The 27,657-nt window shown below is 33.6% G+C and overlaps 1 protein-coding gene across 3 annotated transcripts in view; it reads left to right on the forward strand.

Moving 5' to 3' along the window:
* LOC130452972 (zinc finger protein 1) overlaps nucleotides 1-27,166 on the forward strand; it is a 614,038-nt gene extending 586,872 nt beyond the window's left edge. For all 3 annotated transcript variants that reach the window (XM_056792525.1, XM_056792526.1, XM_056792527.1), the window contains 4 exons: nucleotides 10,800-11,113; nucleotides 23,205-23,345; nucleotides 24,373-26,269; nucleotides 26,796-27,166. In XM_056792525.1, coding sequence (XP_056648503.1) covers nucleotides 10,800-11,113; nucleotides 23,205-23,345; nucleotides 24,373-26,269; nucleotides 26,796-26,989 — 2,546 coding nt within the window. In that variant the 3' untranslated portion in view covers nucleotides 26,990-27,166. The remainder of the gene's footprint in view (nucleotides 1-10,799; nucleotides 11,114-23,204; nucleotides 23,346-24,372; nucleotides 26,270-26,795) is intronic.
* Nucleotides 27,167-27,657: the final 491 nt, after the last annotated feature.

Here is a 27,657-nt window from a genome sequence, read left to right on the forward strand (position 1 = left end):
ATGTCTGATTTTAATGATAAAATGTAGGTAACGATAAAAAATACATTTTAATACTTTATTTGTTCAAGGCAATTAACTTTAAAAAATCATTTTATACAGGAGAATAAGTAATTTATTTCTATGAATTGTTATACAGCATCTTGTAATGTTAACTGATGATGACAAGTTAAAACTTGCAAGTACCGGCTTATGTGGTTCTTATTCCTCAACTATTAATCATTTCTTCGGTATTTATGATTGTAATTTAGTCCCAGTTAGCCCTGTAGGACTCTAATTTATACTTCTTGTACCAAGACGCATCTTTGTGAAGTTCGTATACGAATCGTTCCTGCAAATTCAGACTTGGGTAAAACTACTAGAAGTACTATTGCCATTGACATACATCCACCAGGAGCTTTGGCGATAGAAAACGTTCAGGACGGCCTCGAAAAACCACAACCGCTGAAGATAAACGTATTGTATTTATCAGTTAACGTGATCAACGACTCTCTTTCAAGACATCAAAATAAAATTGAGAGTTTGCAGTGAGATAAAGAATATGAAAATTTTACTGAGTGATGAATCAAAGTTTGAGATTTTTTGGGTCTAAGCGATCAGTGTTTGTGGACATGTCTAAGGATTTGGAATTGGAAAGGAAGAATGTACTGAAACCGATTGGAATAAACATGAATGGAACCAAATAGAAGACAAATTCACTGAAAACTTTCACTGTCGATGGCTGCCAAACAAATACTAAACAACGTAGCGTCTTCCTATTATTTTTAAGCAACTCTAGGTCAGGTTAAGTACTTCTATGAAAATCCTCGTAGATTTAAAACCAATTCTGGGTGTTTTTAATAAGTTACACTAACAAAAATGATCGAAATCTTTAATTTGTTTTATTGTAATAAATAACTTTTCTACATACTAATTGTTTTTTTGCGAAGCAGAATTTGTATAATCGCAAGTTTTTCTACGGAAATTATATAATAGAAATATTTCCCATATAATTTTTTTATACACCCAAATACCTATCAGAATGAGGGATGAAGCGAATTAGATATATTTAGGTAACGGGTGTCTCGACTCCTGAATTTAGATAACCAACATTTCATGAAGCCGGTATGCGTTGAACGTTTCAGCGTTTCCCTTTCCTGTCCTATAAATACGTAACCAATTTCCGATTTTCCACCTTTTATCGGATAACCAATCAAACATCCTGGCACATGTAAGTTATATTAGCATGAAATGACCTAGTCACGATAAAATTGAAAAAAAAATGTTTTCCGATTTCAAGTCGTTCGTGTAATTGGGTTAGATATTAATAGATTTAGGTAAAAATACCGACAGCGGCGGCGACTTCCTACCTTGGGATTTTTCAATTCTTGTTGGCCGAAAAACGTTTTTTTGTTTAGTACATACAGAGTGAATTTTTAATTTGACGACGGTTGATATGAGAATTATCTAGAAAAGTTATTAATTCTTATCTCTCAAAAACACTTTTATCTACAGGATGGCCCATACCTACAAAGTAAACATATTTTCTCATATCTACAACGTGTATATCTTCGCAACGCAATTTTTGATCCATCGTGACTCATTGAAATAAATATATAAATTAAAAATCTAAATTATTACGAAATAAACATTCTATAATATGAATAGTTCGATTTAAATGTACGTGCAGTAATATATCAGTATAGAGCAGATCATGATGAGGCTTTTTCGACTTTGAACTTTTAAAATTTTCCAAAAATTGTAAAAGCTTTTCTAAGCTTCACAGAAGAGCTATTGAAGATAATGCTACATCTCCAGATGCAGTGCACAATTAAATGAGGCTGAAACAGAGATCGGCAACCTTTTCAATCAGGCAAGCCTAAAATTACAATTTACAAAAGTTTTTAACAAGCCACAACATTTTTTATAGCCGTCTCTTTCACAAGAAAAGAGCTATTGAAGATATTGCCACATCTCCAGATGCAGTGCCCAATTAAATGCGGCTGAAAGAGAGGTCAGCAACCTTTTCAATCAAAAGAGCCTAAAATTACAATTTACCAAAGTTTTTAACAAGCGACAACATTTTTTTTGTAGCCGTCTCTTTCACAAGAAAAGAGCTATTGAAGATACTGCTACATCTCCAGATTCAGTGCCCTATTAAAAGCGGCTGAGGCAGAGATCGGCAACCTTTTCAGTAAGGAAAGCCAGAAAGTTTTGGAGAAAAGTTGATTTTTTTACCTCAACTTCTCCGGACTAAATGGAATGTACGTTTAATTGTAATTTCGATCTAAAATCTTCCCACCAATAGGCCCAGAACCCATTCTTGGTGTGGCCAAAAGCGCTGTCATCACGTCTCTTGACAGCCTTCTCGCAAGGCAGGCTTGGCGAAGATATATGGACCCCGTTCGTTGTTCACCAAACACGTTATCTGTGAGTGCCCTGCACTTACCCGGGCGCGGTTTAAACACCTGGGCAAACCCCACAACCTGCCTATCGACATCAAAGGGTTTAAGCCAAAGCGCTTCGGCTTCTCAAAGGACATCGGACTTTGGTAATGTCTGGTAGGGCAAGACGGGGCTATCTGAACAATGAAATTTTTGTGAACACCCTATGTAGTTATGTAAAACTGCGTGTTAGAAGAACGAGTTTTAGAGCAGAAATCTATATATGAGTAGATTCATGATCGGTATGTTTGCTTTATGTCCTTTGTTCGATATAATGATCAGATCTGTAAGAAGATAGCAGATTATTTTCTTTATCGATTATACTAAAAATGATTCGATTTAATGCGATTTTCAAATTTCTACCAGTTTATGCTAATCTAGCGGATATTGTACAATATCAATACAAGGAATATAAAACCTCAAAATTGATTATTATCAGTGTTTTCTCAGGTTACTGTTTTATTTTATTCCATATACTGCCATTATTTCCTTTAATTTAATCACACAAAGGTATGCTTGACGGGAAATAATTAACCGACTTTACGGTTATTGGTGACATCCTGTGTGGCAATTAACAGTTTAACACATGATAAAGTACTTTTTTTCTCTTGATGTTCCCATTGCGAAAGTAATTTTTGGAAAATATTACTAGTGACTAAATGAATAGTCATCTAATCGAATTAGTGTCACTTAATATTTCTTTTCTTTATTCTAATTTATTAAACCGTTTGATACGTTTATGCTCTTGATTTTAAGTGTCTTCTGTTTTAAAATTAGTTTTTCTCAATCATTTTTAAAAGATTTAAAAAAAATTGACCTTACAACTTATTTAAGTCTTTATCAAAATGTGATATTGACACTGATAATATGCGTATTTATATCAATCAACAAAATCAAAATAGAAATTTTTTCTAATACGAAAAATTTACAACCTATAAATTTCATTCAACTTATTAAGGTCTTTTTTATCATTCAAAACTTTTTCGTTCGTATATTGTGAACAATCTCTAATAATTCTCTTTTTTGTTTCAAGAATTTTTGAATTTTCAATTTTTTTATCGTATTGATGATCGTTTAGTCTATATTCTAAATACTGAGATGTTTGCCCTATATAGACAGCGTCACAATTAGTACTTGATATATAATATTACTTATTTTGATGTTTTAAATTTCAATTTAGTGAAATATTTGGATAATAAGAAATTAAATGAGTCGAAACGTCAATTTTTATCTGTCTTTCAAAAACTAAGCATAGACTATTTGTATCACTTTTATGTTGACTCGTTCTTCCTATAAAATGCTTGTAAAATCTTTTGATATAGCATCACGTAGCAGCCTTGTATCTAAACCAAACTAATCAAGTAAAAGTCAACTTTGAAATATGTTGTGAGTATATCGTCACCATTTACATGTAAATTATCAACAATTAATGAAATCGCAGGTGAAATACGTTTATTAGATTATTAACTTTACAGATATTGCATCTTATTATCATCACGTTTTATTTTATTACCCAACAAAACATTAGAAACGACAAAAGTTGTTTTGTTCTTTTTTTTTTGTTACTTTGAAGGAAGAAACATTTGTCTTTTTAAACGAATCGTTTACTTTTTGTGTCACCAGAACAAAAGCTGACAAAATTGGAATATTTCCAAGTGGAATTTTAATGCAGTAAGACCAATGAAACTGATGTAACTAGAAAATAGTAACATTCTTAAATACGAGGTCTCGCTATTAAATAACGAGACGGAGCAACGTATCAATCTCGAATTTCTCGTTAAATTGAAAAAAACTGCGACTGAGTACCATAAATCTTTGAAAGAGGCCTATAGGGGAAAATTCTTTATCTCTTGTGCGTGTTTTTGAGTGGTGTAAGCGCTTTTGTGAGGTCGGAGAGAACACTGAAGATGACCAGCGTCTAGGTCGTCCTGTGACTGTTTCAACTCCGGAAACAGTGACCAAAATCAACCAAATTGTGCGTTCAGATCGTCTTATGAGCATCCGGATGATTACCGAGGCTGTAAACGCCAATAAAGAAAAATTTTACACGAGAAATTACACATGAGAAAAGTCTGTATGAAGTTGGTGCAAAAAAATCTGACTCCTGATCAAAAGCTATTGCGTCAACGGGTCTGCTCAGATCTGTTTTGACCTCATTTAAGTCGATGGACGCGGTAAAGGCAAAGCGCCTAAAGGCCCTCACCAAAGAAGACTTCCTGCACCGCTTAGATCAATGGAAAAAATGTATGGAAAAGTATGTGGCGAGGGGAGGGGAGTACATTGAAAGGGAGCATTCAAATGTAGAATATTTTTTATAATAAAACCCTTTTTCGTAACTAATCTCGATATTTAATAGCCAGGCCTTATTTTCACTTTGTGCATTTTGAAAATTATATTTTCTATTAGTTTGAATGGGAATTTATAATCAAATATTTTATAAAAAAGTTAATAAACCATTTGATACAGCATGAGTTAATTGAATTAATTTCTATATGAAACAAAATGTATTAGAACTTTTAAATCAAACTTAAAAATTTTACTAACAGATGGCGATGCATGCATTTTAAACAAAAAGAATTTTCGGCACTTATTTCAAGTCCACATACATCTTTTTTCCCTAATCATTTTAATTCTATACTACTCGAGTTTTGAGATGGAAACATTAAAACAAATATTGATAATTGGATATGGTTTTTGAAGCATTTTTTCCATTGACACTTTGGCAAACAAATGATGGTGTACCATTCAGAATTGACCGTTCTACGTTGCTCTAATGTCCAGTTATTCCGAAAACCTCCTTTTTGAACGGTAGTCAAATTACTGGGTACCCAACGTGAACAAATCTTTTTGACAGCCAAATTTGTGTGTGTGAGTGGAACTAATCTCACGATATGTTACATGACGATCTTGTAATATCACGCACAGCATCGAAGTTTTCTGGCCCAACAGCCGATTTTAGGGACAATCGCGAAATTCATCCTTTTGCGTAGTGTCACCAAGATTGAATTTGCAAAACCAGCGAAACATTGTGTTATTATGTGAATGGCAGATTTGACATACATCAATGTTGCCATATCTCAAAACTCTCTTACACAAAATGGCTGAAATTTTAGTGAGATAAATATATTTCCAGAATTATATTGATAGGTGCCGAGGTTGAAGTCAAAAACTTTTGAGACAACCTTAGAAAACATGATTATGTTTAGTTAAAAACAAAAATGTTTTAAAAAGGTGGTATTCCTACGAAAATTTAACACCCTAGAATCTCAGGTTACCATCGTACTTTCTTAACATTGTCTTCATCAGGAATAGTAACTTTAGCCACGTTTTCATGTTCAATCGTAACAACAACAAAAATATTTCTCATTAGCAGAATCATTATCCCCAGAGTCTGAATTTTTGTAATTCTAAATGAATTTTCCGCAGTCTTTTTTGTTGTAAATGACGTCTGAAATAGTTAAGTGAATGACGTGATTCATATAGCTACAATATCATTTCATATGAGGTTTCCCTTCCAAAATGTCTTATTACAGAAGCACCTTCTGATGTTATAGCCATAATATGATTCTCGAAACTCAAATTAAAGTTGCTGAGATCATCTACTTCAGCTACACCAAATTTTCCAGGTATAATCACCAGTTCTAGGTTACATACTCTGCTATCAGTTTGGATGTTGATATCCAAATAACGTCTGTCAGACTTTCTCAACATTTGCAGCTCATTTTGTGGCCACTACGTCCTCAGTTGTCTCCTGAATAGTGACGGTTGTCGCGTGATATGAAAATGACTGTACTGCAGTCCTTTTTTTGAGATATTATTCTTCTTTTAGCTTGCTTACTTTGTCAAAATTTTTTTTCCAGGCAACTTGTTTGAATGAAAGCAGCATACTTAAATATCAACAAATGTTGTAATAAATTTTCGTTTTAAAATTATTATGTCCAAATGTAGGTAGTAGGTATAAACAGAAACGATTCGTCAGTGAAAAATCGCATCACTCATAATGTCGTTTAACGTGAAAAACCTTGAAACCACGTTGATGTTTTTGGGAAGAAAGACTAACAGTCGATAAATTAGTCGGTCATTTCTGTTTTTGTAATGAGAATTCCGGTGACGTGTGAAAACGTGACTTATTCAATCTCCCTGTGAAGCCACAGATAAAATTTTATAGGTAATCTCAGATTATGATGACACAGAATTGACAAAGCACAGTTTTCCTCGATTTCAAAATAAGTTGAGATATTGATTTCATTCTTTTCAAATATAATATGATTAGTCACCGTTCTTAACAGCTTAAAACCATTTACCTATGATGGGCAATTTGTAGCTTCATGGGTTCGTGAATAAACAAAATTTGAACATACCGAAGAGGCCAAAGCTACCATTAAATCCATAAAAGACAAATGTTGAGTGTGGTATATTGGCCGGTGGAATAATTGGTTCGTCAAAACAGAGGTCAGACGAAATGTTCCCGTGATGTCGACGGAATTTGGTTCCGAAAAGATGGCGCCACTTGCGAATTCGGCGAACAAATCATTTCACTCTTTAGACCAGTTAATTCTCCGACTAGATCACGTGATATCACACCTCTTGTCTTCTGTCTTTGCAAATATGTAGTCCACAATCTACATGGATAAGCTGACTTCAAGTGAGGCATTGGAGGTCAATACAACTGGAGTCATTGATCAAATATCACTCAATATACTCACGTAACTCAAAAGAATGAGTTTTTTTGTGATAATAATAATTATAAAATAATTTTATGCACTCTAAGTGATGACAAGTAAATCGGAGTGTTGCTACAGACAAAATTAAAAGAGTAAGTTTGAAATAAAAGAAGAAAAACTAGTGTCAGGATAGACAAAAATGCAATTGTAATTGATGAGGACAAAAATTGTTTATTTTCAAATTAAATCTGGATGAAAATGGCTATTCTAAATAAAATTTAATAAAAAAAATGAATTTTCCATGTTATATTTGAACAAAAATAGCTTTCTTTTTCCTAATTGAATAGAAAATGATCTTTATCAAATTTAATTTCGGCGTATATTGGCTTTACCAGATATCATTTCGAAAAATTCGATGCTATTTACAATAATATGATTTCAAAATTCAATATGCTAAATAACTTTTTATCATAAAATGTATTTAATTTGCACTAGGTTTTTGGTAAAGAATTTGCTATTCGGGATTTAATTTATCTAGAAATTTCTTTTCAAAATTCAATTATATTTTTTATCCAATTCAATTTTCCAAAGGACAAAAATTATTTTCAAATTTAATTTTGACGTAAATGGTTTTACTTAATAACATTTTATCATAAAAGATTTAATTTGGAGAAAAATTGTATTTTCCAAATTAATTTGACCTAAAATTTAATGATGAAATTTGTTTTCCAAATTTGAATTGATCACAAAATGGATTTTTCAAATTTAATCTAGACGCAAAATGGATTTTTTTCTAAAATTAACCTAAAGAACATATGGTTTCTCCAATTCTAATTTTTGGAAAAAAAGAATTTATTATTTAATTTGTGGAAATTAGGCTTTCCCAGTTTTCATTTGTTGAATATGGCTTTCACGAATTTAGTTTGTTGAAATATGGCTTTTCTTAACAAATTTTGTTAAATTATTGCTTTTTACAATTAGTTTTATGGAAAATAGCTTTTCCTGACTCAGTTTGTTGAAAAATGGCTTTCACAAATTTACTTTATCGGAGTATAGCTTTTTAAAATCTATTAGTGTCACACAAAACATCCCCTAATTCATTTGAACTCAAAATTATATTCTCCAAATTTATTGACCAAAATGATCTCTTCCAAATTTAATTTGGCTTTTATATATAACGTCGAAAAAAATAAGGTCCCATATTTAATTTTAACTAATACCATTGGGACCATAAACGACTTTTCCAACTTTAATTTTTGGTTTTCCAGTTGTCTTTTAGTTAGAAATATCTTTGCCAAATTCAATTTTATCAAGAAATAAATGTCAAATGGACAATATAATTCCCACAAAATTTTTTTTCGAAATTCATTTTAGATGGATTTTACAAATGAATCAATTTTAGACTCAAAATTACTTTACTAAAGTTTATTTGAACAAAATACGAATTTAACTTGTCCTGAAACGAATTTTCAAATTTAGATTAACATTTTACAGGTGCTGTTTGAGAATACAAAGTTAGAGATAGCTACCAGGTACATTCCAAATGTTTTACGTCAATAATAAAACACTCAAATGCCAAATTAGGCAGATCAAATCTGTGTACGATAAATTAAGATAATTGGTGTACATTTCATTTTCACATTTATTCATTATTTTTCTCCAAAGTATCCTTGCCACTTTAATTTTCCAGCTTTGATGCTTTTTAGATCTTTTTGTATGAAAAAAAATTGAATTACTGAGTAAATAGTGATAAAAAGCTTTTTTCTGTTGCATGGTGTAACCAATTCAGTTCATCTTAAATTTTGACATTTTTTTTGATGTAACATCGAAATCTATGTAAAATTAACTGTATAATCACATGGTTGATTTTTTCCACAAATCTAAATGTTATTACAATCAATAGGGAAGCTGAAGTGAATCACAACAGAATTTCCACCTTTTACCGCAAAAACAAAACAAAAAAAGGTATATTCGTATAAAGGATGTTTAGATTTCAAAGGTCGCTTAGTCAGCAGTTATTTATTTTATTATATATATTAATAAGTTTTACGTAGATCTTTATATTGTGGTAGCTTCTCGGTTATGATCATTTCCTTGCATAAATTAACTATATTGATAGCGCCAGATGAGTTTTCAGTGGACGTCAGTCATCGAGGTTAATAACCATAATCAATAGCTTCTGATCTTTGACCCATGATAAACTTTTAGTTTGTTAAATTTTCCACGTTTAACGTGAAAGCTAATTTTCTTGAACACCATTTGACGTATATGCTAAGAATTTAAAACGTCTGGCAAAGAGGGCTTGAAAAATCTAAAAATCTAAATGAAAATGTGGACAAAACAGAAACAAAAACCTCGAGAACAAATTGATCGTGGAGGAAAGAGAATACACAAGGAAAGGAAAATAACGCAATTCCTTAAAACTGTTATATACGATAAGTAAAACTTTCAAGACAACAAAATGATACTCTTCAAAACAATTTTTAAAATAATTTCAACTTATGGGAATGAAATGGGTTCTTAAAGAGACGTAGAAAGAATATTCTACAAACGATGAAGTGTCTGAAACCACTATTGGTAATCACAAAAGTAGACAAAATTGGAAATGATTATGAAGTCCTAGAAAGAAATGCTAGGAATAAATAACTAGGAATGTGCTGAATTTTTAGGATTTAAAAGTACTTCAGAATATATCAAGATTCTGATTCAAATTTCTTGTTGATCATGAGGAAAAAATTACTGGTCTACAGTTCATAATTCAATTAAATCTTCGGAAAATAGTAACATCCAATTTATTTTGTTGTTATAATCATAATTTAGAAGAAGAAATTAACATTATAAACAATAAAAGAACATATATTTTAAAGAATTCATATATCCGAGAAACTATCTGAAAATTCTTTGTTTTTGAGAAATTGCGTGAATTTTCTCAGATATTGTTTCAGTAGCACCTCGATCTTTATCATATTTTGTTCAGCGGAACTTTTCTAGACTTACCATTTTTCAGAAAATTTCGTTTTTTGTGAAAGTGCTGGAATTTTCCAGAAAACTCACCGTGTTCGAGGAACTGAACCTGAATTTTCCATAAATTTTGATAATTTTTTTAAATTTATTGGAAAATTATTAGGTTCTTCAGAATTTCATAGAAAATGTTTTCAAACTTTCCAGAAATATCTCGAACTTGGATATTTCATAAAGACCATAATCATTATTAAATTTTGTCTATTGAAACTCCAACAGACTCATTCATTCTAAAGAAACTGCTAAAAATCTATTCAAATTTTGCAAAAATCGCTCTAACTTTAAAGCTTCACCTGCATGTTTGGAAGATTCATAATTCTTCCGATAAACTTTGAACTTGATCAGATATTGTAGATTGAAAGTTCACCAGATGCATTCATTCTCCACAAAGTCTTCGATTTTCTAAAAACGGCCTGGAAAGTATCAGAAAACTGCTTTTTTTACATTGAACATTATCAGATTTTGTCCTATCGGATTTTTTTTAAATTACTCTAATTTCCATGAAGATCTAAAAAAATTATCCCCATACACCTTTCAAATCTGGTATCTTTCACACACTTTCATCTCAATCACCATAATGTACGATGGGAAACTTGGGGCTGTTTGCCTATGCTTTAACTGCTAATGATAATTAAAACTGACAGCACCTCAACTTTGTTTTTAATTCACTAAATCTTGATTTTTTTGTTTGCAGCTTCTCCTCTCACGAATGGTACTATAAAAGAAGAAGATCTCACACCTATATCCCCCGATTATTGCATAAAGTGTCCACAATGCCAGAAAGGGATGCAAACATTTCAAGCTCTCAAAGAGCACGTGGAATGCTGTCACATGGAAATTTCCAACGTTTCAGAACCTATCAGCTTAACTGCCCCCAGCGCCGTGTCCCCCACGCCAACTCTAGTCGGTACCGGAGGTCCTTTTGGATGTTCACAATGTACAACGACGTTTAGTTCCAAGGACCAATTAGAAAAGCACGAATTACTACATTCGCCCAATGCTCAAGTGGTGAGTTTTATCTTTTTCTACAATCGTAGTTTCTGATAATAAAAATTTTGATTTTTTAGCTACTTTGACTTGAAAATACTTTTATTAATTCTTTTGTAACGTTTTTCGTCTTTCTAATCGTGGGGTGAATTAATAAACACTATCTCTTACGTTCTTAATTTATTTAAACACTTAACTTATAATAATTTACTTGTAAATGTCACTTAGATAATTTCTGCGATTACTTTTACTAATTGGTAATATTTAAAAGGGGCCATCCATAAAGTACGTCACACGAATTTTAGGACTTTTGAACCCCTCCTCCCGTCCTTGTCATAGGTTTGCACATTTTTATAACCTCTTACTTATTTTTATTAAATAATAATCTAATAAAATCAACATTTCATAAATTTTTTTAAATTTTCAATTGACATCCAAACTTTGCGTTTTAGTATTTTAAATTTTAACACGTGACGTCACAAAACTATTGGCCCCCCATGCCCCTTGTCACACGATGTCACACTTCGGTGATACCCTCCCTCCCCATTAACGTGTGACGTACTTTATGGATGGCCCCAAACTAAACTTACTGCTCTAAACTCTAAACTTATTTATATTCCACAAATAGGATTCTACAAAGCTCTAGAACAAAAAGAAACACAAGAAATAAATAGACTTTTATAGAAATTATTTAAAAGAAATACTGTAATAAACCGCCTTTTATGATAAAAAGTTCATGAAAGGCGCGTTCGCCATTTACAAAAAACAAATTAAAAATACCGCGCGAATTCGTTGAATTTTAAAATTCCATTATATTTGGACAGGGCCAGCCTAAGGACCTAAGGGTAAAAAATAAGACAAATTCATGGTATTAAATGTGTGGTCTAAATTTTATTTTGACTTGTTTACACAAGCACTAAGAAATAAAAAAGTATTTTTTACCCTTGAATGCATTAAAATAGAAAAAACCGAGTGGTTCTATTTAAAAAAATAAAGAAAGTTGATATTTATGTGGTATTTATGAAGTTAAACTTTAAACAATTTTTATACGCCCTGTATAAAATGAAAAATTTTTCAACATAGATCCAAATACGTTTGATTTTGCTAAAATCAACCGAATAGAAACCATTTTCTTATCTTTAAGGGTATCCTCGTGAAAAAATAATTTATAAGGGTCTGCAACGGTCAAATTTTTTACAAAAAAATTAATAACTCAAAAAATATGCATTTATCGAACAAAGTTTTTAGACAAAAGTATACTATAATTTTACTTAAATTTCAAAAATGTATTAATATACAGGATGTTCCATTTAAAATAACAAAGTCGGCAATCTTTGAAAATATTTTAGTTAAAAAAATCGCATCTAAAAACCTAAACGTAGAAATATTCATGATTTTGCTATAAGTATTTTGCCATATACCGAAAGTTTTAACACGTCGTGGGACACCCCGTATTTACAGTCCTGTGTATGTTCTCAAGTATTTCAAATTGGATAAATTGCTGTGGCAAAGGTTTCTTATAATATCATCGCTTCGTACAAAGTCTGAGGTCGCACGAGAAAGAGAAATACCAAGTATGTATCTTAAACCGAATAGGTTTGCGTTAATCATTTTAACAAGAGAGGTTAATTGAAAAAAGCCGTCACTTATTAATAAGAGACAATTTTTGACACAGCTGTGACTATGGGAGGACAAAACAATTGCTCCTCGCGTCGTTTGTGAGTGTATTAACGGTGAAATTAACGTTAAAATGTTACGTAAACACAACAATTGACCTGAGCCCCCATAACCTCTACATTAATACGAGTCAAACACTAATCAAGCCAAGAAATTTAAAATTCTACACAATTAAGAGCAACGAGTGACTTTTGACACTAATAAAAAGTAATCGTGAAAGTGTTTTGTTGAAGAAATATTTGTAATGGAATGTTTACGATTATAGATTGATTTGATAAGAGCTTTTGTACTTAAGTTAATAGACCTTGTTTTATTGATCTTCCTAGAAGATATAATATTAGATCAAAGGCGAACACAACTATTAAATGACATTTACTGAAAAACATTAAATCTTTATACTACGCACGTGTTTTTCTAAGAAAATTCCATCACATTTTCCATGTATTCTACATCACTGTTATGGATCAAGCTTTTACAATTTAGAAACTTAAAAAGCGCTATCGATTCAATTCAGCAACATAGATGAAAATTTAATAATTTTATCGAAATAATTACTGTTCAGAACACACAACTTGAACCTTCTTACTGAGTGAAAAACAACCTACGATCTCTCTAAATTAAAATAAAACAAAAATTCTAATCTTTTTTGGTGAACAACGTGCATTTCCTCCAATTGAAACCTATTTCAATGATTTGTGTGCAATTGCTCATGCGAAGGTTTTGTTCACGTTACAAGTGAAGATTTGATTTGATCATGTGTGCGAAGGTTCCGGAACCCGAGCAGGCCTTCGAAAACGAATGAAAACATTGAATTTGCGCGATAATCCGCGTCAGTCCGTTCGCTGGGGCATCCAAAAACTATAGTGCACGAAATATTGAATAAGGATCTTGAATTTCATTCATTTCAAATTCAAATTGTACAACCGTTTAAGCCCAATGATCATAATATGCGTAAAAATTTTTGTAAAACAATGTTGGAGCGAGTAAACAAGCAAAATTGTCGTTATTGGTCCTCTAAAAGACAAAACTTCCGCTTAAAACATCAACAGCCACTTCACAGTACCAAAGTGACGGTTTGATGTGCGTTGTCAAGCAGGGGAATAATTGGATTCTATTTTATTGAAAATCGTCAATTTCCTTAGACGGTGCTGCTTATTTCCAACATTGAGAGAACATCCTGCCTTCACTTATAGGGAGACCACGGCACTGCTTCGTGATTTCTTCCCTTAGAAAATTGATAAGCCGTTTCGGTGAGATCCCTTGGCCACCCAAGTCCTCGGATCTTACCCCCATGGACTTTTTTCTATGGGGGTATCTCCAAAATAAATTATACGGAACAAGCCCGGCGATGATCTTTGAAATGAAAGAAAATATCGTCAATGGCGCACTTCTCCAGCGAGTGGCAAAAAATACCGAAAGCAGGTTCCGAGAATGTGTCCGGCGTAACGGCCAACATTTAGAAGATGTAATGTTAAAAAAATAAAACCCGCATTTATCTATCTTATATTGAAAAAACTAGAAATGCATATATTCTGTAGATTTTTTGTTATATATATTTTAAATCCTAATTCTGCCACCGGACACCCTGTAGTAGATACTTATTGGAAAAAATTTGATGATACGACTATGTAGTACTTTCAACCTTTCCAAACTTTTTCTATTGTTCTGTACAGCCCATAGTTATAAGAGGTAGCCTGAAAACTCGTATTATCTCAAGTACTGCAAATTTTAGGAAATATTTATATCATTCTGTAAGTATATTTAAAATGACTGTACTAAGATTTGCATCAGAATTTAAGTTTTATTACTCTCTCGTGCGTAAAAACATAAAAATCGACTACACACGTAAGGAATCACTAAAATAATTGGTTCGAAAGCGAACCTTGTTACCTGTCTGCTTACATATCGCTCAGGTACTTTGTTTATTTCCCTCTCTCTGTCTTTTTCACATGCTTATGCAATGGTTTTTTCCAACCTGCTAGTCTGGACCGTTCTTGGAACGGTTAATGGTTATTGGTACCTGCTATCAACCAAGTATCGAAAAGACCAGTCCGGAAACGGTTCACTAACGATAACCAAGTCGGTTGGAACACAAAACAGAATCCCTCGTATAAAGGTAACTGCCCGGTTGGAACACGCAATCTCTATTGCACAGAATTGTCACCGTATCAAGTAAGGTCTCGTAATGGGTTGTCCCATCCTACCTGTATGTAGATTTGTCACTTTGTGAGGTTGTTTGTAACTTTCCTTTTGAATAAGATCAAGCGGCTTATTACTGTTAGTATATCCCACCACTTTAATTGCGTTCGTTAGCATAACGAGCGTCAACCTCCAGATTCGCCGATCGTGGATTAAAATCTCGTTCACGCTGTAAATAAATTTTTTTACGGAAGATTATTAGAACTTTTCACTGTAAATTTTGCCTCAACATCAAAATAACTGCGTGACGTGACATTGACTTGCTGCGCAGACATAGGATATTACTTTAAAAATGACCAAAGAAACCCATATACGAGGATGTTCCAATAAGTACCTGGCCTAACCTAGAGATGGCAATTTGAAGACGCCCCGTTGATTAGTATTTGATTGGCAACCTTCAATAGTCAACTTTTTCAATGAATTTGTAAACATGGAAAAAATTAGTCATCGTTATTATTAATAATAAAATATTGGGTAGTAGAGGTTCAAACACCAACATCGCAGTGGTCGACCAAATGAGATGACGACGCCAGAAATGCTGAAGAAAATCCACAAAGCGATACTGGATGATCGTGCGCGAGCTAGCATTTAGACATTTAAATAGTCAAAACATCGAAAAATCAAGTAACAATCCCTCGTATTTTAACGTATAGCTGCTTTTTCTGTATTCTTGGTATGGCTTAATCCCAACTAACCCAAAGCTTTAAACATTTCATTAAACAAATTAGTAAAATACTTCGACATTACGAAACACAAATCGATCTTCAGTAGAACAAAATAAATAAGAGCCGATAAAAATTGCTTTACACGCTATGGAGACCTATGGAGTTTATTTAAGAAAAGCATATACAAGTATTGCCCATCTGAAGCTATGACCTTTTCCCATCTTTCTGACAATTTGTAGATCCCATTCCAAAAGAACTGCGCCGGTTTGGCAGCTAAGAATGAGTCAAGCCAATGATATCTTGCTCTGTTGTGAACCGTATTCCAGTGAGGGCGTTCTGCATCGACAGGAACAAATGGTAGTCAGAAGGGCCAAGGTCTGGGCTATAAGGCGAGTGAGGTAAAACTTCCCATCCAGTGTTTTTCAAATAGTTCTTAACCGGAATAGCAACGTGGGGCCGAGCGTTGTCATTATGGGAAATTATTGCCTCGTGTCTGGGCGTTTTTCGGCTACTGCTCTCTTCAAATGGATTAATTGTGCTCGGTAGCGTTCTCCATTGATGCTTTCTCCCGGATTTAGCATCTCTTAATACAGCATACCCTTCTGATCCCACCAAATCGACAGCATTACCTTCGCGACATGGATATTCGGCTTTGCCGTTGAATTGGCTGGTTTGCTGAATCTCACATATGATTTTTTGCGCTGGGGTTGTCGTATTGGATCCATTTTACATCACCAGTAACCATCCGATGCAAAAATGATTTCCTTCTATGGCGTTCCAGGACATGCAAAACCGCCTTTCGACGTGTCTCGGCTTGAGTTCATGTGGAACCCAATTTCATTGCTTTTGAGTATATCCAGCTGCTTTTAAACGTTTTGAAATGGCTGCTTGAGTGACACCCAAAAATTCTGCGAGCTCTTCTGGTGTTTAGCAACAATCTTCATCGAGTAATGCTTCCAGTTCTTCACCTTCAAACATTTTTGGCTACCCAGGACGTTCATCGTCTTCCAAGCCAAAATCACCACTTTTAAATTGTGCAAACCACTTTTGGCACGTTCGCTCAGCTAGAGCACGTTCACCATAAACTTCCACTAAAATACGATGACTTTCGGCAGCATTTTTCTTCATATTAAAGTAATGAAGAAGAACTCCCCACAAAAACACTTTTTCGGGAACAAAGTTGGACATATTTGATTGAAAAAAAAATTATCGCAGGTTCGGAATATTGGAACGATGTAATATTATATAAATTACGCCATCTCTTATCAAACAGCACGAATTAAATTATAAAATATGCTTTAAGATTAAGTTCTTAGGAACTTGTTTGTTTCTTGAAACACCTGTCAAATATCTTTCAAAATTTGTTCAATTTGCACAATCTGTTATATTGGTAGTAGTTAATATTTTTTTGTTAAAACACTATAATATACCAATGAACCAACAATTCGATATTTTTTTTATCTAGATATAATTAAAACAATATACATATTTATTTGAATAATAAATTACTTCCTTCAACGTTACAAAGAACTAACTGCTACATATCAGGGAATATTGAACTCTGAACTTTTATTGAAAGCTTCAACGTTAATCAATTTAATGTTACCGTGAACGATAACCTCTGATATTTTTTTCTATGTTGCAAGAAATTAAAAAAAAACGTTGGGTAGTTATCATAGAAATTTTCATTTTAAAAATTTAGGTATATACAAACAATGATATGATATTGAATATATGGAAAAAGTGCCGCCGAAACTGAGTCAATGGTTATCGTTCATATCAGATTTGTTTTTATTTCTGGAATGTTTGTCGAGAAAATACCTAACGTAGCTGAAATGAGAAACTAGGAACTTTATTAATCTTAATGCTGAATTTGGTGTTTTAAACAGGTAAAGACGAAGTTTTCTTCAACACAATCTCTTATTTATAAACACCAGGTGTCCGTTTGGATACGTTTTTAAAGATATACATATAAATCTTTATAGTGCTGGGTACTTACAAAATATGCAAGCTTTTTTTTGTTAATAATCAAAACAAGTAGATACAGTTTTGTGAAAACTGATTTTGTTTATTCATGATCATCCTGAATTTATACAAAGCAGTGTGGCCAGCTGCGAGACACAGAAATCCGTGACACTAAATCAATGAATAAGATTTTATAATCACAAAAAGTAACAAATGAACCAAAAAAAAAGAAAACAGTGCAGTATTTTCTTCATTTTTCATCAGTCACTAGTTTTCCCATTTTTTTTTTTTGGTTAAATATGGCAATTATCTTGCTAAAAATTAGCTAAAAATGAATGCCATGTCGAATAGATAATCTACGGAAACTGTTTTCTCAATATCGACTGTAGTGGTAGCTTCTAATTCTTACCTAATTCTTATCGTTGCCGAAGTCAACGTCTACATCTGCTAGATTGTTCCCATCCTCCGGTGGGAACCAAAAAATTGTTCTTTCAATTCAGTAGCGTTTTAATTTGCGTTTTTGGTTAAAATCTTCTTAGCCAAGCAGTTGTTAAAACACAAAAGAGAGAAAATTCGAAACAAGTGCGGATAAAAATTTTAAAATCTTCTCAAGGGCTAGCCCTAATGACAACCACTTGCTAGTACTTGTTTGACAAGCTCTTGCCATTGTAGTCCAAGAACTCTTTCAAACTTTCCCTCTTGAAGGAAGATTATTGAAAGTGATTTTGATTTAGTAGCAATGTATTAATTCTCGTGTTAAATTTTTACTGCTTAACTCCCAAATCCGGGAGAGTTTGTATCCCTGGGGCAGACAAGGCAAGACATTGGATAAGGAAATGGAAATCTGGACTGTCCCGGGAAATCTGGGGCGGTTTGTAACCATGATACAAAGCGTCATATTGAGAGTGGCTCCAGCAGATATTAGGACTAAAATTATCAAAATAGGTGAAAATCAAAACCAAAATTCATCACCAAAAATCACTTGGGTATTACAAAATAGTATTTTTTCAACAATTATGTCCTTTTTAGTTCTGAAAGTTAGCGCGTATTGTTTGATTTATTGCACTAAGTAGTACGTCAAGTTTAGCAAATAATACCAAATTCCATCAGACATGTGAATATTCCATTCTGATACCTTATTGCTCTTGATACAATGTTTATTCGAACACACCCAAAAATGGGATTTCCGAATAAAAGTCACTATTCTGTTTCTTCTGTTTATAAACGACATCGCCTATCTAGACGACGTCAGTCAACCCTAAATCATAATTCGATTCTAATCTTCTCGGTCTCAACGTTTTTATTAAATTGACGACGTGGAATCTGTAGCACTCTGTATAGTTCTTAACAATTAAATCTAGAAGTTAAAAATAATTAAAACCCATCCATATCTCTAGAAAATTTATTTCCAAACGAGTCCGCGTTCCGTTCTCCGTGTTATTTTATTAGATTGTAATAAGTTGGGAGGCAAAAAGCAATGGAGCCGGTAAAGATCTATTTTTACGCCTTATACATTTCATATCTTGAAATAAGAGCTTTAATTATCGCACCCAACGGAGTGGCCGAAAGATATCCGACTCGCTAGCTGACAGGCGGGTTCAAAAAAATAATAACAAAAAAAAGAGAGAGAAACACCACATGTGTAAAATACGTAGCGTGTGAAAGAGTTTACTTGAAATGCGGTACGGTGATGGTTGTAATGATGCGCGTTGTTTTTCTGTTCTTTGTTCAATTGTCGAACAGAGACGGCGACATTCCTAATTGATCGTTATTAAAACGAATTCAACGTAAAAAAATCTGTTAAACTGAAATTATAAATTTTCTATAACAAAAGTTTGTTTTTTTTTGTGGAAAGAACCACATCATAGATCGTTCTAATAACTGTTCGCTATAACCTAGACAAGGCTTCAATCATCTACTACCAGTGGTGGAGCACAGGGTGATTCGAAGGCTATTAACTTTGAACGTTTTTCAAAATTAATTATTTTCTCCTGGTTTTTCAGCACTTGCAATGTATTATTTATGAGTCGCAAATAAATACATATAGATACAGATATAGAAGCAGAAGCAGCTTTATTAAAATTATTAAAAGAAAAATTCATTGGCCCTCGAACAAAATCATTTCGATGTATTAGTAACTAGCAGATGATTGTGATGATGTGGACGAAGATTCTAAAATAAAGTTAAATGAATAAATAGACTACTAGGTTTGGCTAAATAACAAGACTGGTTACGTTATTATAAAAATTATTCTGCATTCGAATGCTCCCCTTCAATTAACTCCCCCCACCACACACCTTTCCATAATTTTTTTTCATTGATGGAAGTCTCCTTTAGAAGCTCTGCCGTTTTTTGCTTAACCACTTCCATCGACTCAAATCAGGTCCCTTTCAAAGCAAAAAAATCGCACGGTGCCAAATCTAGTGAGTACGGTGGGTTTTCGAGCACAGATAGCGCGTTATGGGCAGGTGCGTTGTCCTTGTAAAATCGGGCCGTTTTTAACAAACTCGTTTTCGCAATGTTGCCAAAACTGACTACTGGTAAGTCTGATTGACAGTCTGACCCTCTGGAATCCATTCAGTCATCACGATACCGTCGAAAAAAACGCTCAACATTGGCTTGAATTTTGATTGGTTCTTTCGGCCCTTACTAAAGCGCTTACCCCACTCAAAAACACGCGCACGACATAAAGAATTATCCCCAATTTGTTTCCGTCACACATGGTGAGAAAAAACACGTTCATTTCAAACCGCTACTGCAAAAATACTATAATAGTGCGGAAACGTGTTTTGGAGCGTACATAGACAAGATATCTAGATACCCAAAACACCCGCCAAGTTGCCTCTTAGGCGCGCAGTCTCTCTAAAATATTCGGAATAAAAATTCACATATGTTATTTCTATTAAATGATGAATTGTTATGGAAAAGTAGTTTGTTTTAGTATCCATCCCTAGATAGCCGCGCCACCGCATGGTGATTTCAAACACTTCACTTAAAACCCTAGCAGTATAAGAGCCGCGTTGCTCTTTAGATATTGATCTTGGTACTGTATGTAAAACCGTGGTTAGCATACAGTTGTCGATTTTCATTTTCTACAAGCATCGCGATCTTATTTGGAAAGTATTATAAACTATATGATTTCATCAGCGTAAGAAATAATTTTCAATATATAACCAACAGAATGTAACTTAATATAGCTACGTCAGTGGTATTTCCATTTTTGAATAGTCGGTGTTTCATGTTTACTGCGGTGTTCCTATAACCTGATGAATCGGCTCACCAAATGGTCATCGTCAAGCAATAATACAGTTGTACCCACATTCTGCGAAGAACCATTCATTTATCGAGCGTTCTTTCTTTTTTATTTATTTTGTTTTTCATTCTATGCAGTACACATGATTCTACCATCCATCACAACTCTAGCCCTGCTGAGGAATCTTATAAATCCCTTCTCAAAAAAGAATAATGTCCTCTCCCAAACCACAAAGAAACTAACGAACGTCTCTCTCTCTCTCTCTCTCTCTCTCTCTCTCTCGACTATTTTTGAAAAATCTGTCTCCTATTTTTAAGTATTTAGGAATTGTCCAAAAGCTGCATGTACTGCTGCATGAGTTTTTCTTCTTCTTACTTCCATAATAAGTCTATCTTCTGTTTCTTTTTCGAAATCATTCCTCATCCTGGCTCTATGTTGTCACTACATTACTTTCGTGGTCGACCTCGATCGGTAATCCTTTCTGTACAATGAGCAGGACAACCGTTATTATAAAAGAAACAAGTCTGTCGAATGTTTGCAGGATTTGTAAGTAAATATGCTGATTAACCGTTCCTTCAATAACAAAAGGTCCGATCTGAGCTCTAATCGATTGTTTCGTAATTTTCTTCTAAAGTGTGACAATATTGTTTGCTTTATAAATCCTTTGTAAAAGTGTTTTACTTTTATTTGAAATACGCTTTGTTTCCTGAGTTACATTCTGGGATCTGCATATATTGAAAGTAAACTCCTGAATTCACCTTAATCATAAGCTTCTTACAATAAATGCTTCCCGCTAAATCAAATAAACTTTTTCTCCAATTTTAATATTGATTTTCAAACTAATCTGATAAAGTAGGATTTGATAGTTGAGTTATTAAATTTTTTCACTCGTGAAAGTAAAATACGGGACAAACACCACCCGTTTCACTTTGTTCCGGGACGCGGGTCAAATTAGGAAAATACGGGATTGTCGCTTGAAATCCGGGACGTCTGGCAACCCTGAATTAATACATCTTGATGCGCCACTGTTTAAATCGACTAAAATTAGCGCATTAAATGGAAGTTAAGCGCCTGTTTGCATTAGTCATACGGCGCATTTAGATCGCTAGTTTTTTTTTCACAAACCACTCTGTGTGTTTGTTTATATGAAATTTAATTGCTACAATATGCTGCGTAACTTTACCTTTCATGGCAAAAAGGTATATTGAGATACATCAAGTGGTTTCTGCACTACGATGATAAAAACATTTCTCGGAATGTCAAGACGAATAAAAATCGATTCATGAGAAAACGCAGTAGGCAGGTTAAAATATTTGAGATGAAAGATGAGTAAGAAACAGACTGACACCACTCTTTGAAATCCGTTCCATATCTGTTACTTTTTATTCAATAAGAGTCACCTTCTCATCGCTTAGGTTATAAATTAGAAATATTAATTAACATATAAACAATATCGACACCTAAAACGAATTAGTGATAAATAAAATATACTGAGACTTTTTTGGATTTAACACTTGGTGATATATCGTGGCATTAAGAGCCTGTATACAAATTCTGTTGATACAATCGTACTAAAAAACCAAGAAATTAAAAATAATATTTACTCCCCTATAAAATTTAATGAATATCTAACAAACCGTCAGTCCACGTGGACTTTTCATCTCCACTGTTTACCATATTAAACGTAGATGCATTTCTATTGGCCGAAGTTGTCGGCGTATGGCGTATGTACACAATTTCTTCGGAAAAAAACAAAAAACTGATGGCAATAACCGAATCGTCAAGGATAGTTCGATGGCGACAAGATTATTTGCGTCAGATAAAAGACTACCGAAGTTCTAATAGACGAATGGGGTACAAAAAGGGTTCAGTTCACGTCTGGTACCCTGTTTAAACCAAACTCCCTTACCGGTAGGTTAATTTTACTCGTCTATTACGTTTTATAGTTTAATATTCAGTTGTAACAAGTTAACGAAGTATAATAATGATTTTTCCAAGAAGGACTACAATTAAGTGCATCTGTATAAATTACGGCCGTTCAATTTATAATTATTCGATTGCCTTTTTAATTGCTTAAAAGTATTTATAAAAATAATAAATTGCGAGATCAGAACTTATATTTAAATATATTTTCTAAATTATACATTCGAACAATATGAATTTTTAATGGATGATACATAGATGGTGCTACTAGTATTAAATCCACGTGATTGCTCAATCCTCATTGATGACATATATAGTGAAATTTTTTTAAAGACAAACCACAGTGTTTCAAATCACCCTTCTAGGGATGATAAATCGTTACGATCTTGGTAGGCTCAGTACGAAATTGAATCAGTTTTTTTTATTTCAGTCCTGTAAAGTTTGCAACAAAACTTTTGCCAACGTCTACCGTCTTCAAAGACATATGATTAGCCATGACGAAAGTGCAGTACTGAGAAAATTCAAATGTACAGAGTGCGAAAAAGCTTTCAAATTCAAACACCATCTCAAGGTAAGCATTTTCTAAAATTCTATCTTGAAACGTTATTGCTTTAAAACTGTAGTACCGCAACCTCATCATTCCGTTCTTTCTGACATTATTTATACGAGGTTTGTGTGAAAAGTTCTCTACCACAAGCTGAAGATGTCAGAAATTGATGTGTTGACTGAGTAAAATTTCAGCCTTTTTGGACGCTTAGTTTCTGTTTGTGCAGTTATTGATGTGATGCACGTGATTCTCTAAACCCAAATTGAAATTAAAAAATTTTATTGGTAGTTTAAACATTTCAGTAAAGCCCTCTTATTACGTGACGCCATAGGTATAAAATAAACACTGAACATAGGACACAAAGTAAATACTCTCTAAACCCAAATTGATATTCATCGATTTTTTTGTTCGAAATTTTCTTAATAGGGAAGTGAGAAAAAAATAGTTTTCGATAGTTTATAACAACTTTTACTATTATTTTTGTTTAATTCTTTTATAAATAAAAATAGGGAAAAAATTATTGAAAATTCAAAAATTTTGTTGGTAATTTAACCATTCCCGTAAGGTCGTCATATTACGTGACGTTATAGGTGTAAAATAAACACTGAATTTTGATTAATTAAAAAAATGGTTTATAAATCGTGTTTGGTACCAGGGTGTAAAAATACAAAGGGTTAAAACAACTGATAAAGTTTTTTTTTATGATGCCAAGAAATTCGACGATCGTTTTGACGATCCTGCGAGATCTAATAATTTCTATTGCCAGGAATATTTTAATGTAACTAAAATTCATATTTAACTCATTTTAATATTTAATAGTAATTGAGTTTCATTCGCTTACTAATAAATAAAATCTGTATTATAACAGCACATGCTACGTTACCGGCAACGATAACGTCGTAATCATCAAACAAACAATTTATCAATGTTTTTATTAAATCTATCATTTTTTTATATCAAGAACTTGCAAGTACCTTTGAAAGTGGTGTCTAATAAATAGTTAAAATCCGCACAAAGTTATACTAGTCAATAAAATTTTACTTTGTCGTAGGAACATATTAGAATCCATAGTGGGGAGAAACCTTTCGAATGTGGCAACTGCGGAAAGCGTTTTTCTCATTCGGGATCATATTCTAGTCACATGACATCAAAAAAGTGTTTGGTAATGAACGTTAAATTGGGCAGAACTAGAGCACCTCCCAGCAACGCACTATTAGATAAGAATACTCAGCAAAATTTAAGAGGACCAAAGAGGTCCAACATAAGTCCTATTAATAATAACATAGCAACTAGTCCTAACCATAATTCATACTTGTCTATACTTCCCAATTATCCAGAAGCAGCAGTGGCTTTTTTACAAAATTCTGGGATTCCTCCTTGTTTTATAGGACCTCCTAGTCTTCTAAACGCTCATGCTATGACTTCGTACTCAATGCCATCGTTAACCCACATTTTAGAACAACTTCAGCAACACCAGCAGCACCAACCAAGTCAGAGTCCTGCGAGACCATCTTTCATCGATAACTGTGATAGTACTAGACAAAACGAAACCAATCCAAACTTAGAAAATTCCAGTAACCATTCTGACAACAACGAAAGTGGCGATTTAATAATGGACGAGGACGGAGAACAAGAAAGCGAAACGAAACCAAATAGCGATAATCAAACGAACACCGGAGATTTAGAAGCAGTGAAGAGAATATTAGAAACCGTAAACGCTACCGTCACTAAAGAACTTCTGCAAGCCAACATGCAAAAAATGTCGTCAGACACATCTAGCGAATGTCAAAGTGTTACTTCCGTTCAATCACCCAAACCAACATTGAAATGTACGAATTGTAATAAAAATTTCGACTCTCAACAACATTTAGAACAACACGAATGCGAAGACGTTAAAAGCGAAGGCTTAGCAGCGAAATTAGAAGGCGCCTTTACTACCAAATCGGAAGACGCACACAACGGCAGCATCAGCGGCGAAGACCAAGACTACGACAGAAATTATAACACGAATGATGAAATCGATTCTGAATCATTCACCACTACCGATCATGTCTCGGAGGACGGAAGGAAAGTTCGAGTTAGATCTTTAATTTCCGACGAACAACTCAAAGTACTCAAAGACCACTACCAAGTGAATCCTAGACCGAAACGGGAAGACTTGGAAAAAATTGCCTCGCGGTTAAATTTTTCAGTTCGAGTAGTTCAAGTATGGTTCCAGAATACTAGAGCTAGAGATAGAAGAGAAGGGAAATTGATACAAGTGCCGTACAGTCCATTACCATCGTCTCCTCGATATAATTTACCTACAAAAACACATATGACCATGTCTCCAAACCAATATATTTCCGAACAACCTCTCGATCTTTCCATTAAAAGAGAAGTTTCAGCCGAATCATCTCCTTCCAGTTCTCCTAATAGGCCTTTATCAGATATAAATGATGAAGTCGTTAATCTGAGTAGGAAAACCTCCAGAAGTCCCACTCCTTATTTACCTTTCCTAAACCATTACCAAAACTCCAATTCTTCCGAACCAAGGAGATCTCCATCACCTTTAGAATTCAATAGTAGCCGATTAGCTCAAATTTTGGCTCAACCTGCTCACAAACTCGGTTTACCCGGTATGGGACTAGTTCCAATGGATCAATTAATGCAATTCAGAGGAACCGATTTACCGAGTTTGTCACAGCTGATAAGTAATAGAATATCCACTATGAGTCCCAATGAAAAAAGATCTTGGACAGACGGAAGAGACGCGTCTAATGATTTCGCAGAGGACGAACTTTCCAATGCCGGTAGGAGTAAAATGTCGCAATTCGTTCTCAAAGGTCTCGGCAGTCCAGTTTTGGGTAACCAGGACCTTGAAGCAGAAGGACAATTTACTTGTAATCAATGTGATAAGGCTTTCTCCAAACAGAGTTCATTGGCGAGACATAAATATGAACATTCAGGTAAGAAAACTCTTTTTTTTTGTCATTTTTTTTCAATTTATCTTGAAATATAACGTACATACCAAAAAAGCCGCCCATATTATTTAATGTCCTCTCGCGAGGTGCCTCTTACAACTTTTCGACACTAGTCTTTGCGATTTATTCTATATTCACACGTGGGTTATTAAACTGCTCTGATGAGACGTAATAACGTCAAAACTAGTCAGCCATTGGGGATGTTAATATCCACAAAAAGGTCGATTTATATCACGATTTTGGGGAATCCCGGGATTAAAATAAAAGAGCGTTAAACCGAAACAGCGTCTTACAGGGTCTTACTGCACTGCAATTTATTTAGTGTATTGACAGAAAACAGCATTTGCTGAACCCTGATTTAATCTCTATGGACTTTTTCCTATCTGTACATATACCTTAAAGTAAATAATTCAAACCTGCACCAATAACATTCAATTGAATTTTTACAAAATGGTTGTGGAAAATTACAGTAACATTGAGTGTAGGTTAAACAACTTATTTTCTATTTTAGGCCAACGTCCTCACAAATGCGACCAATGTACCAAAGCTTTCAAACACAAACACCACCTTACAGAACACAAACGTCTCCACAGCGGAGAAAAACCCTTCCAATGCGGTAAATGTATGAAGAGGTTCTCACATTCTGGTTCTTACAGTCAGCATATGAACCATCGGTATTCCTACTGTAAACCATATAGAGAATAAATATATTATACATAAACGAATACCAAAAAGGAATCGAAAGCAAAGAATTTCTTAAGTTCAGCACTCTTCGGAAAGATATTCAGATCTTCAAAGAATCTCAAATGACCAAACTCGAATGTAATAATCAAAGATGATGATCGAAGGCTGTGACAATAAAAAATTTAAATCATTGAAAAATTATAGAACATTCAAAAGTTGATTCTCTAAACATTGAGTAGTTTGCAAGTGTTCAAATTTGTATTCTTTTCCCTGAAGAAATGAAACGATCTTGTAAATGAAACGAAATTTCGAATCTACTAATCAAAATAAATCAGTATCAGACCTTCACAAACATTCTTATAACCCAACATAATTTCTTTAGAGAATGCTAATGATGATAAATAATTATCTTGTAAATATAAAAAAAATATAAAAAACAGTTTGGAATAACAACAAACAAACAAAACCATTTCTTTACATTTCAGCAATCTGGATTAGGTGATTTTTTTATAATTTTGGGGTTATATATAACAAAATTTTTTCTAGAACAATCTATTCTCCCTCGCCCCGCATCTTCACATGTTGAATAAATGTCCTAATAATACAGGAGAGGCTTAGCCCGTCGGGTGGATATAGTTTGGTAGTAGATCATTTTAAAAAACGGATAAGGAGGTAGAGTTTTCGTATGT

Source organism: Diorhabda sublineata, chromosome 2 (assembly GCF_026230105.1).
Source record: "Diorhabda sublineata isolate icDioSubl1.1 chromosome 2, icDioSubl1.1, whole genome shotgun sequence".
In the NCBI taxonomy this organism is placed as follows: Eukaryota; Metazoa; Arthropoda; class Insecta; order Coleoptera; family Chrysomelidae; genus Diorhabda; species Diorhabda sublineata.